Source organism: Centrocercus urophasianus, unplaced genomic scaffold (genome assembly GCF_019232065.1).
Source record: "Centrocercus urophasianus isolate 14NV4802_14NV808 unplaced genomic scaffold, USGS_Curo_1.0 seq_15, whole genome shotgun sequence".
In the NCBI taxonomy this organism is placed as follows: domain Eukaryota; kingdom Metazoa; phylum Chordata; class Aves; order Galliformes; family Phasianidae; genus Centrocercus; species Centrocercus urophasianus.
In genome coordinates this window covers 13,319,164-13,337,068 of record NW_024884697.1, presented here as the reverse complement: position 1 = coordinate 13,337,068, position 17,905 = coordinate 13,319,164, and the positions used below count along the sequence as shown (strand labels likewise).

The window sequence follows — 17,905 nt, the reverse complement described above, 5'->3', positions numbered from 1 at the left end:
TCCTCTCCTCTCCTCTCCTCTCCTCTCCTCTCCCCTCCTCTCCCCTCCTCTCCTCACCATGTCTCATCCGTCTCACTACCTTGCAGGTGCATGGGCGATGTATCTGCCGCCACAACACTGAAGGCTTGTCCTGTGAAAGATGTAAAGATTTCTACAACGACGCTCCCTGGAGGCCAGCTGAAGGGGCACAAGACAATGCTTGCAAACGTAACTCATTGTTGTTGGTTTTTTTTTATGGCTCCAAAACTCAAACATTTTTTTTTCCTTTGTGGTTACTGGGGGGTGGGTGCAGCACAGTCACAGCACAGTGCACTATCAGATGGTTTCTGGGATGGAACATTTTCCATGCCTCATCTAGAAAAAACAGATGGATTCATGTGTCTATCGGTGCTGTTGCCCTAGGTGAACTTTCACATTCTTATTTTTAATAAAGAGAAAAGGAAAAATAAAGGAAAAGCTGCTGATGCCAGAGGAACATTTATTGCTTAACTTAGGGTCTTTCTTGCAAATGAAACAAGCATATAGACAGGGCTGAATTATTTATTTCCACAATGATGAATAATGTAGGACATAAAAGAATAATAGATGAAGATCTGTATCGGGTATTTAGTTAAATCTTTCTTCAGTGGAGGGGTGTTCTCCACTCTGTAACAGGCAGACACACCTGTGTGGGTTTTTCTCAAAGTGTAGGTAAGGTCCAGTTCTGGTGCCTGTAGGGCATTTTATGGGGGGATGCTGCTGCTCCCTGTGTGGGGGAAATGGCAGGCTGAGGGCTTGTCTCCTTGAGGCATGATTGGAAGCACACACAGTTTCTCACAAGGTCTGGCAGCTGCTATGCCAGCCTGAAACATTGCCACTTGTGTAGTGCCAGCCCTGCACGAGGTGCCTGGAGCCTGCTGCCATGGTCCTCCTGACTTGGTTTTTACTTTAAGACATGAATAGATGCCCAAGACAAGGCTTTGAAATGACTCAGAACTGCCTCCTATGCAGACTGCTCACTTCTGAAGGTGAGAGATTTAGCATTCTTCACCTTTGGTCTCTCTCCCCCTTGTCTCCAACATTTTTCTGCTGTCTTGTGTTTCAGGTTTGGTTGTGTTTTTTTGTTTTTTTGGTTTTTTTTTTCAGTTAGTCCCCAGTCTTAGCATCATTACATTCCTGCTTCGCTGCATGTGTAAATCCAATAAATATTGTTGATGGCAGCAAAACCAGAATTTGCAATATGAGCACCATTGTTTGCAGAATCTGTATGCTGCAATTTGCCCTGAGTGGTAAAGTGCAAGGACTGGAAGGCTGTAATCTTGCTGGAACATTGAAATCATATGCGTAGCAAGTAAACCTGTTGTAAAGGTAGACACAGTGGTGGCAAGACACACTAGGAACTCTGGTGTTAATTATCCCCTTTTTGTTTCTGGCTGCAGGCTGTAACTGCAATGGCCACTCTGGCAGGTGCCACTTCGACATGGCCGTGTACCAGGCCAGTGGTGGGGTCAGCGGTGGGGTCTGCGAGGACTGCCAGCACAATACCACTGGGCAACACTGTGATCAGTGCAAGCTCTTCTTTTACCAGGATCCACACAAAGCCATCTCGGACCCTCATGCCTGCCTCCGTAAGATTCCCTATTTTAGCATCTATTTGCTCTGAGCCCTATTGCATCCTCATACTTGTATGTGGCTGTAGAAGTGTTTCTGAACCTACAACTTCCAAACTACCTTACAAAATATCTGCACAACACTGTCCTTGAAATAGCACTGTACAGGGAGCCGCATATTCCAGCTCACTGCTAAACTCAGCTTTCAGTCCAGCAGGGATGTCATCACAGAATCACAGAATCAAAGAATAACTTCCCTTGGATTGGAAGGGACCCCAAGAATCACCAAGTTCCAACCCCCCTGCCACAGGCAGGGCCAATCTCATTTTTTCTGAACAGGGTCAGTAGAAAACGGACCAGCAGAATCACTGTTGCTTTTGTGACAGTCATGAATTACAGGAGTGAAATGGTGGGAGGAGGAATATGTTTTCTAAATATTTGTCATATATTTAAAAATAAGCTTTCAGGCATGCAAGCTTGTCTTTTGAAAAGTTAGTTCAGTATTATCACAGGATAGGAAAGATGCTTTGAGCATAATTTGTCATAATTGATTGGCATGGAAAGTTCTTAAGGAGCCAAGGGGAGATTACCCAGGGAAGTGATGGTAGATGTTAGCAGTGCGGTGAGAAACAGCCTGAACAGAAAGTGAGATATATCATGAAGGCGGTGGCCCCTGCTGATCCCATCCTTTCTAGCAAATTACTCAGCCATGGCCAGTTCAGGCCGTCCCTGGGTAGTGGGGTCCCTGGTGGTACTCCTCTGTACACTGCAGCTTTCACAAAAGGATCCCCAGAAGCACAGAGCCTTGGTTCTCCCAGGTGGAGAGCATCAGGAGTGGATGAGCAACACCCATTTCTGCCTAAGGAGAAGGATAAATTTCTACTGAAGACTGTAACTCTCCTCCAGAGAAAAAGTTGATCTTGAAAACCCTTCTGAAATATTTCTTAATACTGACTGTACTTTGAAAGCGCAGCCGCCAGCACAGTAGGTGTGGATGGACATCTCCAGTCTTCACAACAACGCTGAACTGTAACAGCTGCAGTTGTCCAATTTCATGCCTATATCTAAATATGCTTTCCTATGTCTCTTTGTCTCTGCCTGCAGCCTGCAGCTGTGACCCAGAGGGCACACTGCACCACGGTGCGTGTGAGAGCCGCACAGACCCTGTGCTGGGAACGGTGGCAGGCCGGTGCCTGTGCAAGGAGAACACGGAGGGTGTCCGCTGTGACAAGTGCAAGGCCAACCATTTCGGGCTGAGAGGCAGCGACCCACAGGGTTGCCAGCGTATGTAAACTACCACTTTTGCTCTTCACAAAGCATTTTTAAGAGATGGGAGTACTTAAATGCACAGATGCACACAGTAACTCACGGATACTCTCTGTGTTACAAAGCACCCAATTGGCTGCTATGATCTCATGTCAAGGGCATGTTCTTGGTCTTCAGAAAACACTTTTGACTCTTCCTGGGAAGCCATAGTCAGAAGTGTTTTCTCAAATGCATTTAGAAGGTGTTCACTGGGACGTAAATGTATTGCTTTTGAAGAAATAGGAGATGGAAATATCACCCCAGTCTGCACACTCCACTCACGTTTTTGTTTTCGCACTCAAAACATCACTGATGTAGGATGCATGTGGGCCAGAAACAAACCTTCTGAAGTCTGAAGGCATCTTCTGACTGAGGTGCCTGTTACACATTTTGCCTCCTCTGCCTGGTGCTTAAATTCCCTAGAGAGTATTTTGGGGCTCTTCTTGCTGCTAAACACTTTGTAGATTAAAGGAGCTGCTGCCTGGCTGTGAGAGCTTCCAGCCAGCCACTCCTCAGAGTGAGGCTTGCTGATAGACACATCCCATCCCTGCTACTGTCACCAAGACCAACTGAGGCAACCACACATTTCTCTCCCCACAGCCTGCAACTGTGATGCTGCCGGCACTTTGCCTTTCTCCGTCTGTGACCCTGCCACTGGGGAGTGCCTCTGCCAGCGGTTCACCATGGGCCGGCGCTGTGAGAAGTGTGTTGTACGTGTCTGGACAGTTTTGTTTTTCTTTTGTGCTGGCTCTCTGCATCTGTTTTAGAAGTCTCCTCTCCCATCTCCTGCCTTCCTGTGGGCTCTGGCATGGCATTTCATCAAAGGAAAAAATGGCATCGGTTCTGTGTACAGGACGTTATTTCTTGTGTGATGAAGCTATTTAGGGAATATGAGGACCATCTGGTTTTTACCAAGGAAGTGTCTCCACCCTGGCATGGGACAGCTCCAGGGTTTGTCTCTGAGTCTGGGCTTCCATTGGGCTCACTTTGTGTTCATGGGCTAGGATTGTGCTCACCAATGAGGAATGCAGTGAAGAGCTGAAAACGGCCTTTGTTCAGAGACTGAAGATGTCCTCAGATTAAGTCACAATCTCTCCTTAGCAGTCTCTGGATGATGAAGAAATATGAATGGAAAAAGCATCCTCTGTGCCTTAGGCTGTGAAATACTGCCACCCTGTCCTGGTTATCTGTGGATTTAGCTGCTCTCAGAATATTTGCAGTCAGTATTTTCATAAAAAACAGGAGCTCATGGCCTTTTTCCCTTCATCATGAAGGGAACAATCATTGCTAAAAAAGTAATCAATTAGATTTAGTCAAAATACAAACTAATTTTACAGCTATACTCTTCCATTTTGCATGGACACATTCAGACATTCAGTCGTTTTCTACTGCTTATGAAAGTTAGTGCAATCTATTTGCACCAGAAGCAACACTCATGGAAAAGGAAATGCAATGTTATCTTTGCTATTTCCAGAGCAACTCATTTACAAAGATGGAAAATACCTGGTTCTTCTGACAGTGTCTGAGCACCCATGCTTTTTGAGCAGCATATGAGCATATGAGCAGCAATCTCACACAGCCAAGCACAGGCAGACATCCCAGGAGTAGACTACAGCATTAATCATAGAATAGAATCATAGAATCACTCAGGTTGGAAAAGACCTTACTTGCTATTAAGAAAAATCTTTCACTTTCTTTTTACCCCAGGAGGGATACTGGGGTCTTGGCAAGAGCGTGTATGGCTGTTCTCCATGTGACTGTGACATTGGTGGATCCCAGGATAACTTGTAAGTTAATGTTCTTCAAGTTTTGTCTCATTTTTAATTTTCACAAACTCTAGCATTAGATTTTCTAGCTAGGTTAATAGAGTCTCAGTACTCAGGAAAATAGACTGTAGATGTATTTTCATCATGCATGAAGAGTATAAAGTCATGTTGGGATCTTGGAGATCTAGCTGCGATTTTAAGGGGGATTTATCTTCTACCTTCAAAGCCAGTTTTAGATCAGCTGGAGTTAAGATAAGTTTAATACAAAATACAAGCTGCATAGTTTGAGAGAACCACTGGCCCTAATATCAGTAGAAATTAGAAGGTACAAGTGATACTTTTAATTTAGCCTCCTTTCCACACTTCAAAAGCTAGAAATATCTTTTTTTAAAATATTTTTTTTTATTTTTTTTTTCTTAAGCATTGACTCATATTCAAAACATATTAATCAAGAGGCCAGTTTTGTTTCACATGGGCTTGCCCAGGACTCTGTTAGGCTGAAATCTTACCTGTTAGATACATCCAGTGCTGCAGAACAAATCCTCAGCTTCCTTGGCTTGTATTTGTCAGCAAGAAATCAAACCTAGTCGTCATCTGATGTGTGAAACAAGAGCATAAATATATGAAAACTACCATATCACTCAGATCAAAGATGCTAGTGACCTCATGTCCTGTTTCTAAAAGTATATGGGATAGATGCTTAGTGAATATGGTAATAGATATCAAAATGGGTACAAGAAACAGATAGAGAAATAGATGGCAACAAATGATCAGAAAAGAAAAGCCTCTGTGCTTCTGGTGGAACGGATGGAAAAAGCCATGACATGTCACATCTCCTAAGTGATGAAACAGAACTAAATAAATGCAGCATTGGACAGAGGAAACAGGGATAGAGAGAATGGTGGAAAGAAGTTTAATAGTGGGGACAGTCCCACAGTGGAAGAAACAAAGGTGAAACAAGGGTGGAGCTGAGCTGCTCTCATGCTGAGAGAACTCAGAAATGCTGCACTCATGTCCTCCCCATACCAACTCCTGCCCTAGGTGCTCACCAGAGGACGGTCAGTGCAAGTGCCTTCCCAACATCGTGGGCCGCCAGTGCAATGAGCCAGCCCCAGGCTACTTCTTTTTGCCCCTGGATTATTATATTTATGAAGCTGAGCATGCAGCGCCCCTTTCTGGTTCTGCACCCTTGGTATGTAGTTGGCTGTTAAGGCATCATATGGAAAATAGACCCATATGATGGTTGATACAAAGCAAGTTTCTTGATCATTCTCGATTCTTCTTTGCCTCCCATGTCTTCCGTAACTGTGGCTATTACTACATGCTGTGGTGACCTGCAAAGCTATCCTTGCTGCTCCTCAGGTGTGGGCTGGCCTAGCATAAATTAGTGAAATTAATTTATATATTTGAATGAGAGTGTGAGAGTTGCCAACAGCTCGGGGAGAAGCTATCACAAACTTTGATTCTTCTGGAAAGTTCTAACAAAGGAAAAACTAAATTGTTCTCTGCTCCATTTGATTCATTCCTGCTGCCTTATATAAAGAAACTGATTGTAGCTTGATTTCCTTTAGAATTTGGCATCCATCCACAATGTTTTTAGAACATTTATTTATTCCACAAAATTGGGGTAGATTTTCCCCCATGCACAGTACACGTCTCATCCTGCTGGAATGTGTCCCTTCCGCTGCCTACATTTTACTAAAATTTCTTCTCCAATGTTTTGTCCAGAAGCTATGGAGAAGTAATAATTTTAAAAAAAGTTTATTTGCAGGTCACATCCACAAATATTTAGCTATAATCAAAGACAGTACGCATCCTACTGTCCAGTAATTAAATGGAAAACAGATGTCTGGGACACAGTTTATGAGAAGAACTGTAACCTAATAGTAAGTGAAGGAAAAGGGTTTCCAGCAGTTGCTGGGCCATGTTACAGGGTTTCATGCAGCAGAGAATAGAGCTTGTTTTAAGAATAGGGATTTCCTGTTAGCTGCTTACCAAGCCCTTCAAAATTGCTGAGACAATGCTGCATCCTGTCTCATTGCTTCTACTTCATAGGTCAAACCAACCACTCTCCCAAGATGTGATATCTACTTCCAGAAGCAAGGATATGAGTTCATGATTGAAAATGGAAAGATTGTGCTAAACAGGAGCAAAAAACGAAGTGTAAGAAAAGCTTCACTAGGGCAGGTAAATTAGTGCTTTGTTATTCATACCAAATGCTAACTTCAGTCTTGCAGCAGAGGGAAAGGATATGCCTGTGCATGTGGACTTGACAGTCCTATACATTACAACCCAGATGCAAGTGATATCAATTCTTTTGTCAGAGTGTTGAGCTGGATATTTTATAATTCACACAGATAAGCTTGTTTTGCTATGTCCAGTCCTACTGTAGGCTCTAATTGAGTCAATTGTTTAGGAAGAAAGATCCCCAAGGAAGTTAAAATCCTTTTTTTTTGTTTGGTTTGCTTGCAGGACATCTACAACATTTAAGCATACCTAAATGTGTACCTACTGTCTTTAAATATTCTTTTGTTGCAAGTCAGCTTGGTCGTTGTACGTATTGATATTTATTTATTCAGCTTTTAATGGAAAGTCTAGCCATGTACAAAATTAAGTTCAATCTGTTAAAGGTTTGCAATGTGAATGCCTAGGAGTATCAAATATACAGAGATGGATGGATTAACCTAATCCTTCTTCTTGTGGTTTTCCTCTGTCTGTGAAGCTAAATTTCCCACATTTGGGAGAGTTCTTAGCATGCAGATCAAGAGCGTGTCCAGAAACTGCTGACTGCTGTCTGAGATAAGTAATTAGGACAGCAAAAATAGTTCCTTTCTTTTTTCCAAATTTGCCTGTTTGTAACTTGACTGTGACACTGACAATGTCTACATGTCTTTGCAGGGCACAGCTGAGCAAGGACAGGACCCGGCCCTGGAAGTGGTTTTCAGGCAGCCCAGCGCTGGCCGAGCTGTCACCTGGACAGGCCCTGGCTTTGCCCGTGTCCCCAGTGGAGCTGGGCTGAGATTTGCCATTGACAACATTCCACTGGCTATGGACTTCTCTGTCACAATCCGTTATGAGCCAGAGGTATTGGTGATGGCTTGCATGTCTTGTGATGCTGCAGACAATTGCATGGTCTGTTTTGCCAATTGTAGGAGGTGGCAAGTCCTTCTACTCTTTAAAACTCTTTTCATTTAAAGTGAAAATTATTTGCTTTTTCATCTTTATCAGTAGATAAACATGCAATCTACTGATTCCTTTAACCCTCTCCTCATATTTAGAAAAACACCAGTGTTTTGTTAGTATTAGCCAGGGTGTCATTGTCTGGAGCTCCCCATTTGTTACCTCTGCTTGGACTGCACTTTTCTTCACATATCAGACAGCAGCAAAATGCATCTGCTTCAGATGGGAATCTTGTATTTTTAGCTGAGATTTTCTGGGAGAACAATGGAAACACAGGCAAGAGAGGAGTGTGCTGATCTGTACATACACAACAGATGTTTATCCAGACCCTTTGCAATCATCCAACTTCCCAGTTGCTCCAGCTGGGCTCTAAAATGTGTGGAAAAAAAAATGTGTAGCCAAAATCTTATTTTGTGCCTGGACAAGATTTCTCAGTGAGAAAGACATGTCTAGGGAGATCCATTAATCCAAATCTGGTTAAATCCAAGTCTGCATCTGTGTGTTCAAAGATGCATGTAAGTGTTTTTTTCCTACAAGTATTTATGCATGCCTTCTTCCTTCTCTTCCCAGCTCCCTTGGACAATTCCCTCTCTCAAGATACTCCTTCTGTCTACTGTATTCTATTCTTTCCTATCATTCTGAGGCAAACAAAACTCCCATTAACTAAAAGCACGAGAATAATTTTGCAGTGGGCTGGTTTGATGTTGTTTTTTCCTTCTCAGGACTGGATGGAACAGCTGAATTTTAAAGACTTGCGTTGCAAAGTCATTTATGTTTGTTGTTCCTTATTAGATGTGAGAGAAGGCATATGGTGACGGATATCTCTGGGACAATGCTGCTTTGAGAAAGGAAGCAGCTCAATGGCTTTAACAGAGCTGTTTCCATCTGCACCGGCTGAAGTCCCATTTCCATTACTGCTGCACAAATACACTGCATTTTTCTCAAATAACATTATTTTTAATACTAAAAGACAAAGGGAAAATCTGTTTTGTCACTGCTATGTGCAATCAGATCAGCTGGCTTTCAGAAACCATAACAAGGAGAAAGTGAGTTTTTCAGGTACAATCACAGAATCATAAAGGTTGGAAAAGACCTCTAAGGTCATGTAGTCCAACCATCAGCCCATCCCTCCCAAACCCACTAACTACATCCCTCAGTTCTACATTCACCCTTTTCCCAAACACCTCCAGGACGATGACTCCACCCTGGGCAGCCTGTGCCACTGCCTCACCACTTGCTGAGAAGTAATGCTTCCTAATAAAATTATGAAATGATCATAACTTGTGTCTTTTGTTCATAGACCTTAGAAGACTGGTTAGCAAGTGTTGCTGTCCAGCCCACTGGTGTTTCATCAAGTCAACACTGCAAAGCCAACGGCTTTTCACAGGAACCTCACGTGTTTGCCCTCCCAGCTACAAAGAGGTCTGTCTATTTCTGTCTGTCTCTGTAGATTTTCTGTGCAAATCTATCACTGAAGCATTGCAGTGCAATAAATCTGTGGGAAAGTGGGGTTATTGCAAACACATGTCTGGCATTTCCTGCCGCTGCCGCACGATAACACCCTGCAGCCTGGAGGAGTGCAGGAAGAAGCAGATGACCCCATCCCAGCCTGGCAGTGTTTTGCCATAGCCAGGAGAGCAGCCTTAGGCTCTGCTGGGACTGATTTATTTAGTGGATGTCCAGCTAAAGCTATTTCAGTATAGGAAGGGAATACTGACCTTAAGACACCGTCCTAGCCTATTTTCAAAACCAGTTTTTCAGTTTGTGCCTATGTAAATAGTAGAGAGTAGGTGGGAGGGCAGGGAGAGCTCGCAGCACCCCACAGATTGCGTTGTCCTGCTCTATGCTGGCTGTGATAGTGCTGTGTCTCTGCTAACCAGGATTGCCCTGCTGCAGACCCCAGTCTGCCTGGAGCCAGGAACCCAGTACTCTGTGGATGCGTATTTTTCTCAGCCTTCTGCCTCTGACCCAAAGGCTAAACCGTTCATCTTGATTGACTCTGTGAGTAATGCTGTCTCAACTCCCAAGAGGTTGCATTTATACTTCTTAGTTTATAATTTATACTTTGAAATGTTTTTTGTTTCGTTGCTTTTGTTTCACAGAATCACAGAATGGCCAGGGTTGGAAGGGACCTCAAGAATCATGAATCTCCAACCCCCCTGCCACATGCAGGGCCGCCAACCTCCCCATTCAACGCTAGACCAGGCTGCCCAGAGCCCCATCCAACCTGGCCTTGAACACCTCCAGGGACGGGGCATCCACAACCTCCCTGGGCAGCCTGTTCCAGTACCTCGCTACTCTCTCTGTAAAGAATTTCCCCCTAACATCCAACCTAAATCTCCCCTCCCTCAGCTTAAAACCATTCCCCTCATCCTGCAGTTGTCAACCCTTTCAAAGAGTTGATTCCCCTCCCCTCTATAGGCTCCTTTAGGGATTGAAAGGCTGCAATGAGGTCACCGCACAGCCTTCTTTTCTCCAGGCTGAACAAGCCCAGCTCCCTCAGCCTGTCTTCTTCATGTGGGAGCTGCTCCAGTCCCCTGATCATCTTAGTGGCCCTCTTCTGGACCCTCTCCAGCAGCTCCCTGTCTTTCTTGTACTGGGGGCTCCACACTTGGACGCAGTATTCCAGATGAGGCCTCACAAGAGCAAAGTAGACGGGAACAATCACCTCCCTGTCCCTGTTGGCCACCCCTCTTTTGATGGAGCCCAATTGTTTGTATGTTTGTTCTGTTAAACAGACTTACCCAAACATTTCAAAGTCATTTATAATGTGTTTTATCAGAAATTCAGGGAAGTGTGCTTCTCTTTCCCTCCATTGGTATTGGCTTCCTATGTTTGTATATGGAGAGATAGAATTATAACATTTAACATTTTTATGGAGCAATACTGTAGCAGCTCATCAAGTCAGAAGTGTTGTATGTGTTAATAGGCAGTGTATGTACCTCCGTTGGTTGCTCATTCATTATGAGCACACTTCACATATGCCAACAAGATGCTGTGGTTAGGGACACATTCTTCAGTTCTTCATTCACCTAGAGGTTTTGAAAATCGTCATAATACAGCTGAATCCAATTAGAAAAGCAGGATATATTTAGAGATGGGCCGTGACATTGGAAAAGTGAAGTTAGTTCTGTATTTTCCTGGGAATTTTGTACAGACATTTTCCAAGTTTCCAACAAGGCAGAAAGTGGGTGTTGGTTTTGGGTCCTTCTCTTGAGAAAAGTATTTCAATATTCATTCCTCTAATTATTTTCATAAAACTGGACCTGGCAAAGGCTGGCCATACTTGGACATAGAGTCTGCAGCTGATTTTTTTTTTCCCTATCACAGTAGTGCAAGTAAAATTTTTGGCCGAATGCTGCTTTTAGAGTTGTAAACATGGCACCTCTTAGCAGCAACAACATTTCTGACCTTGTATCCGAGGCCTTACTATAACCTGCCTTCTCTGTACACAATCTCTTTTGTTTGAAGAACTTGGGGAATGTCTAGACCTTCAGAATAAACGTGAATTTAGATTTAGAAATGCGGTGCTGCAGGCCTTCGTCCTTGCCATGCACAGCACTGTCAGAGGATGTGGGAAATTCTGCTTTTCAGCATATCTAAGCAAAAATATTTTCCTTTCCTCTTAACGCCAAAGCTTGGACTTATTCCCAGAATCAACTCCATGGAGAACTTATGCAGCAAAAAGGATTTAGATGACTACCAGAAGTATCACTGTGTCGAAACTGCATCAGAAGTTGGACCTCATGTGCTGCCCGAGGTGTGCGCCCGGCTGATAGCCAGCATGTCAGCCCGCCTTCACCACGGCGCTGTCGGTAAGGCCTGCATGCAGGCAGCTGCCTGGGCACTGCTTTTTTTTCTTCATTTTGTTGGACATTTGGCTGAGAGCTCTGAGGTGATGTACATCAATGAAGCCCATATGGGCATGCAGGATATCCAACCCTAAGCATGCCGCAAACATCTTCATGTGGCTTGGCTATTGAAAAGCCAAGGCTCTTGAAACCCATCTCATGATGGAGCAATCACAGAATCATAGAATCTAGAATGGCTTGGGTTGGAAGGGACCTCAAGTATCATCAAACTCCAACACCCCTGCCATAGGCAGGGCCACCAACCTCCACCTTTAATACTAGACCAGGCTAGTATTAAAGGCCCCATCCAACCTGGCTTTGAACACCTCCAGGGACGGGGTATCCACAACCTCTCGGGGCAGCCTTTTCCAGCACCTCACCACTCTCTGAAGAACTTCCCCCTGATATCCAGCCTAAATCTTCCCTCCTTCAACTTAAAACCATTTCCCCTTGTCCTGTTATCTGCTGTTATCTGCCCTTTCAAAGAGTTGACTCATCTCCTGTTCATAGGCTCCCTTTAGGTACTGAAAGGCTGCAATCAGGTCACCCCACAGCCTTCTTTTCTCCAGGCTGAACAAGCCCAGCTCCCTCATCCTGCCTTTGTAGGGGAGGTGCTCAAGCCCTTTGATCATCCTTGTGGCCCTCCTCTGGACCCCCTCCAACAGCTCCTGTCTTTCTTGGCCCCAGACCTGGATGCAGCACTCCAGATGGAGCCTCACAAGGGCAGAGTAGAGAGGGACAATCACGTCCAGGGCCACTCCTCTTCTGATGAAGCCCTGGATACCATTGGCCTTCCAAGCTGCAAGAGCACACAAGCAATTCAGTGCTTGTATGTTTTCTGAAGAGTGCTGCAACCAACTTCACTAAATGGCCAAAGGAAAAAGTTTGGTTAATTTTGGCTGGTAGAAAATGACTGAGGATTTTAAGCTCTCTCCCCAGAAGCAGCAGGCCAGCTGGATGCTTGGTAATACTCCAGGCACAGCAGCATACAGGCTGATTTGCTGCAAGATGTTCAGCAAGAAAACCTCAGCGGTATCCCAGAGTGAGGGCAGTAGCAGGTGGGGTTTGAAGCTTTGGACAGTGTCCAGAACCACTTAAGTTTGGGCTGCGCTGACTCCCCTGTAAATCTGCTCTCCACAGTGATGGGGTTTTCTCACTTTGTCTTTCTAGCACTGGCATCTGAGTGTCCTGGACAAACATTCCCTGTGGGTTAGCAGAGCAGCTTCATTCAGTAAGATAGTTCGAGGTGTCCAGAAAGCAGCAAATAGGGGTTGGCTAAGCCATAGAATTGTTTGAGTTGGAAGAGACTTTTAAAGGTCATCTAGTCCAACTCCCCTGCAACAGGGACACCTACAGCCAGACCAAGTGCTCAAAGCCCTACCTAGCCTAACCTTGAACATCTCCAAGGATGGGGCTTTCTCCACGTCTCAGAGCAAACAGTGCCAGTGCCTCAGTACCCTTATTGTAAAAAACTTCATCATTCTATCCAGTCTAAAAGCGCTGCTTGCTCATCATGTCCAGCGCCACAGCAGGATGCAGGTTTATATCAAATACTTCTAGACTTCAGGGTAGTGTAGATCTACCTTTCTGTACACCTTTTTCTGGCCTGTCCTAAATATAGGCTGAGGCTGTGCCCTGAGCATGGTGTTCCAACACCAAGATGTGTGCTGGTGATGCATTATTGCCTGTACCATCAACCCAAGCCATGGCTGTAATCACAACCTTTGTGATTAGTGAACCTCCAATGAGTGGTAGTCAGAATCTTCCCTTCAAGTCCAAAACCTGCAAGATTTTTACAACTACACTCCTTTGGTTTTTAACCAAACCTGACTTGATTTTCTTTCCTGTTGGCAGCATGCAAGTGCAATCCCCAGGGCTCTCTGAATGCCAGCTGCAGCAGACTGGGCGGCCAGTGCCATTGCAAAGGCAACGTAGTGGGGCGCTGCTGTGACACTTGCTCTGCAGGCAGCTACGGCTTCGGCTTCCATGGCTGCTACCGTGAGTACTCAGCACCCAGTACTGACACCACTACCTTCACCCATGCCACCACCAGCACCAGTATCAGTATTTGGCTTTCTGTGCACACCCCAACTCTTTAGGGCTTTCAAACCACTATTGTTCATTGAATCATAGAATCACAAAGGTTGAAAAGGACTTCTAAGATCTAGATCTAGATCTAAGATCTAAGATCTAGTCCAACCATCAGTCCAACCCTACCCATGCCCCTCGGTGCCACATATACACATTTCTTGAACTCCTCTGGAAGCACCACCTCTCTGGGCAGCCTGTGCCAGTGCCTCACCACTTTTTCAGAGAATAAATTGTTCCTAATATCCAACCTGAACCTCCCCTGGCACAACTTAAGGCCATTCCCTCTCCTCCTATTGCTATTACCTGGAAGCACAGGCAGACCCCCAGCTCACCACAAGCTCCTTTCAGACAACTGTAAAGAGTGATAAGGTCTCCCCTGAGCCTTAACTTCTCCAGACTGTACCATCCCAGCCTCAGACAGCCCAGTCTCTCACAGCTTTGGTGCCCTTTTCTGGACTCACTCCAGGGTCTCACACTCCAGCACTGAAGGTACTCACCAGCACTGACTACAGAGTGATGATCACCTCCCTGCTCCTGCTGGCTGCACTATTTATGATACAAGCCAGGATCTTTTGGCCTTCTTCACTACCTGGGCATACTACTGGCTCAAGTTCAGCCAACTGTGAATTAACCTCCACAGATCCTTTTCTTCATGAAGGAATACAAAAACAATTTCCATATTTAACAACTTTGCCATCCCCCCCTGCTTGCCCCCACCTTCAAGCAGGATCAGTGATGGCTGGGTGATGGAGACTTGCTGAGGGTACAGCTTTGCTTTTGGTTTTTTGCAGCGTGTGAGTGCCACCCGCAGGGCTCAGTGAGCTCACTATGTGACCAGGTGACAGGGCAGTGTGCCTGCCTCCGGGATGTTGATGGCCGGCGCTGCAGCCAATGTCTGCCTGGGTATTTTGGGTTTCCCCACTGCCGTCCTTGCCCGTGTCACGGCTTCGCAGAGCTTTGCCACCCAGTGACCGGCGAGTGCCTGAACTGCAGCAGGTTTACAGCTGGAAGGCACTGTGAAAGGTGAGGGGATGGGCAGCACTGCACAGCTCACATGAAAACCGGCTCTCTGAAATACATGCTTTGCTGGGACCTCACCTACATTCCACCAATGCATCAATGACCTTAGCGGGAATCATAGCTAAAACCAGAGTTAAATTGGGTCTCATTCCTAAGTGGCAAGTATCCATTTTGGGGTAAACGTAAGAAGGAAGGTTTGTCCTCTGGGATGGGCAGTGGCACAGCATGCCTGCAGCACTGCAGTGGGTTCCCCATAAGATGGGATTTGCGACATGGGTGCTCTGTGTGATGTGTTCCAGGGCCTGTGCAAGGTACTGGACCCGCAATACCAGGTCTGCTCTGGCTTTTAAATTGCCAAGAGACTTAATTAGAGCTGAATATTCATTTTAACACCTGCAGTTATCTCCAAGGAGCTTAAATAAATGTGCCCTGTTTGCTGATTCATATCATTTCTGTATGACCAGCAAATGACTTTTCCCACGTGTTTCCATCACCTCTCCAAACAATGCTCCTTTTTAGTTCTGTGCTCTGGTGGAGGTACAGAGTACAGCGCGGACATCAGAACTGAATTCATTGGCTGGTCAGTTTGATTTGGCTAGACTGTGCTGTGTCATTGCCTTTTAAGAGGATTTCCAAATGAAACCCATTGAGCTGTTCTTGCAATACATTTGGACAATACTACCTTTAGCTTTTGTGCATGTAGGTAGCAAGTGGATTAAAACAGACTGAAAAACTTGCTGCCATGCCTCCACAGGAGATCCACACCCTGGGATGAGGATAATCAGAGAGCCAAGACCTTCAGCATGGCTTGCATACATATACAGAATTGTGTTCCCATTTGCTATAGTAAAGCAGATTAAAGACCAGCGATGCTTCAGAAGCCTCTGTGTTGCCTCTTTGTCTGGACAGACCGCAGCGTTAGAGGAGCCATCAGTCACCCCAGGTTTGCAAAACATGGCAGACAGAGCATGAATGATTTCAATATATGTATATATTTTTGACTGCTTTGACAGGTGCATCAATGGCTATTATGGAAACCCTTCCAACAGAGAACCTTGCCGCCCATGCATGTGCCCAGGAGTACCCACAAGCAAGAGGTTTTTTGCACATTCCTGTTACCAGGACTCCCAGACTTCACAGATAGTCTGCAATTGTCTTGAGGGATATTCAGGTAAGGAGCAAAATAAAGATGTGCTTTGACATCATGCCCAAGAGTGACTGTGTCACTGTTGGAATGGCTGCTGCAGAGAGGGGCATTCTGGGCTGTCCCAAACACAGCTGTTTTTACAGCAAACTGATGCCTTCCTTCCAAAGATCCCATTGACTCACCTTGAATTTCCACAGGGAAAATTTGAAGCATTTTCTTCCCCTGTTGGTTATGAACACCTCCTGCAATGGAGCTAAAAGCACATGCTGTCACCTTTTTTTAAGCCAGGTTCCTGTATAAGTCAAGAGCAGCTTTGCCTGAAGAAACGCTGCCGGGCCAAAATGATTCTTGCTGGTACTTTCCCAGGGGACTGTTGTCCTCACAGACCTCTGATGTCCTCAGTTCTGAACATTCTTCCTCTTGTTTCATCCTGGTGAGGCTCTTGGTCACTCCTATGGCACCAGGCTTACCCTTCTGGAGACTGGGGAAGGCTCTGGACCTGGGGACAGTGATGAAAGAGCAAAGTCTTCGGGCAAGGATGAACCACTGGACAAGGTCCCAGTGACACCAACTTGCCCCTTGCAGTGAGGAGGGTGCATTCCCGTCAGATTGCAGTATGAGAGATATAATTTTAACTGATCATAGGATTATTAAAGATTTCAAACAGGTGGGTATTTCCCATTGAAACTGTGCATTTGAATAGACAGTCTGAGCCTGTTAGCAGTATTATTAGAAACTGCATGATCCTCTTGAATTCTCATTAGGCAGCACATGTTTGTACCTTCCTGACAGGCAGCCGGTGTGATGAATGTCCTGGCGGGTTCTACAAAATCCCAGGAAGCCCAGGGGAGGAATGTGCACCATGTCCCTGCAACAACAACATTGATGTGACAGACCCGGAGTCCTGTAACAGGGTCACTGGGGAATGTGTCAAGTGTTTGCACAACACCCATGGAGCAAACTGCCAGTTCTGCAAACCTGGGTATTTTGGCTCAGCCCTCGATCAGGACTGCCAAAGTAAGTGGGCAACAGCTCTGCAACTGTATATTGCCAGCAAGAGAAGTTACAAGAAAATTAGGCTTACAGGGAGAGGTTAGTCCTTAGTTTAAAAAAACCGAAGTAGATATGCAAATATGCAAGTACTGAAGAAATTCCTTCCCAGTGCTAGAAATAACTATTAATATGGAATCTATTAAGTTCTGTGTTTTTCATGCAGGCCTGCCTAAATCTTGTGCTGAATATCAACCCTAGGAAATGCTCACCTGAACTGAAAGCACTATTCTTTGTTGAAAAATAAATGTGCATTCATCCCAGTCAGGGAGAAATTAAAATTAAAGGAATCAAAGATAATTGTTTATCCATGTTGCAGGCCGATGCCAGCTAAGCAATGCTCAGTTAACCAGATGATCCCCTGCTGAGCTCCCTGCCTTGCCAGTTGTTTTAATGGTACAGCTAGAAAGAGGCTGCTCAGGCGGTTTAATAGTCCTCATGAGAGCACTGCCAGTAACAGCATTTTGAGCAGAAGGGAAGGAGTACAAGTAAATGCAAAGCATAAGTTTCTCCTCAGAGTTTATAGAAGGTCGTTTTCACAAATGTTAATCGAAGATTTGTACAGGCCAGAAAACATAACTATTTTCAAGACGTCCTTCTTCTGGAAATCTCTGAAATACAGTTCAAGCCCATACCTCATTCATCTTTGGAAGATGTCAGCTAGAAATAATTTAGCAAGAACTTCTGGCTCCTCACAAGGAAGGCTTCTTATCTTACTTGGCTTACCCGTTGCTGGGGTTTCCCACACTGCATAGTGTCTACTGTAAATCAGCATTTCCTTATCCAACATATTTAGCATTTCATGCTAACAAGATTCAAAACGCACTACAACTTCAGCTTTTGGTGCCTATATTAAAAGTAGTAAAAGCTCTCTGTGAGTTTGTTCAACGCTGTAGACAAAACCAC

The 17,905-nt window shown here is 45.0% G+C and overlaps 1 protein-coding gene across 1 annotated transcript in view; it reads left to right on the top strand.

The window, feature by feature from the left end:
* The window catches only part of LAMB4 (laminin subunit beta 4), a 44,038-nt gene that overhangs the window by 9,510 nt on the left and 16,623 nt on the right, over positions 1–17,905 (top strand). Inside the window, exons 8-22 of the mRNA XM_042815389.1 lie at positions 87–207; positions 1,419–1,607; positions 2,694–2,873; positions 3,495–3,604; positions 4,602–4,681; positions 5,702–5,852; positions 6,716–6,847; positions 7,559–7,744; positions 9,141–9,262; positions 9,721–9,841; positions 11,478–11,655; positions 13,546–13,689; positions 14,574–14,805; positions 15,816–15,973; positions 16,742–16,966. Coding sequence (XP_042671323.1) covers positions 87–207; positions 1,419–1,607; positions 2,694–2,873; positions 3,495–3,604; positions 4,602–4,681; positions 5,702–5,852; positions 6,716–6,847; positions 7,559–7,744; positions 9,141–9,262; positions 9,721–9,841; positions 11,478–11,655; positions 13,546–13,689; positions 14,574–14,805; positions 15,816–15,973; positions 16,742–16,966 — 2,329 coding nt within the window. The remainder of the gene's footprint in view (positions 1–86; positions 208–1,418; positions 1,608–2,693; positions 2,874–3,494; positions 3,605–4,601; positions 4,682–5,701; positions 5,853–6,715; positions 6,848–7,558; positions 7,745–9,140; positions 9,263–9,720; positions 9,842–11,477; positions 11,656–13,545; positions 13,690–14,573; positions 14,806–15,815; positions 15,974–16,741; positions 16,967–17,905) is intronic.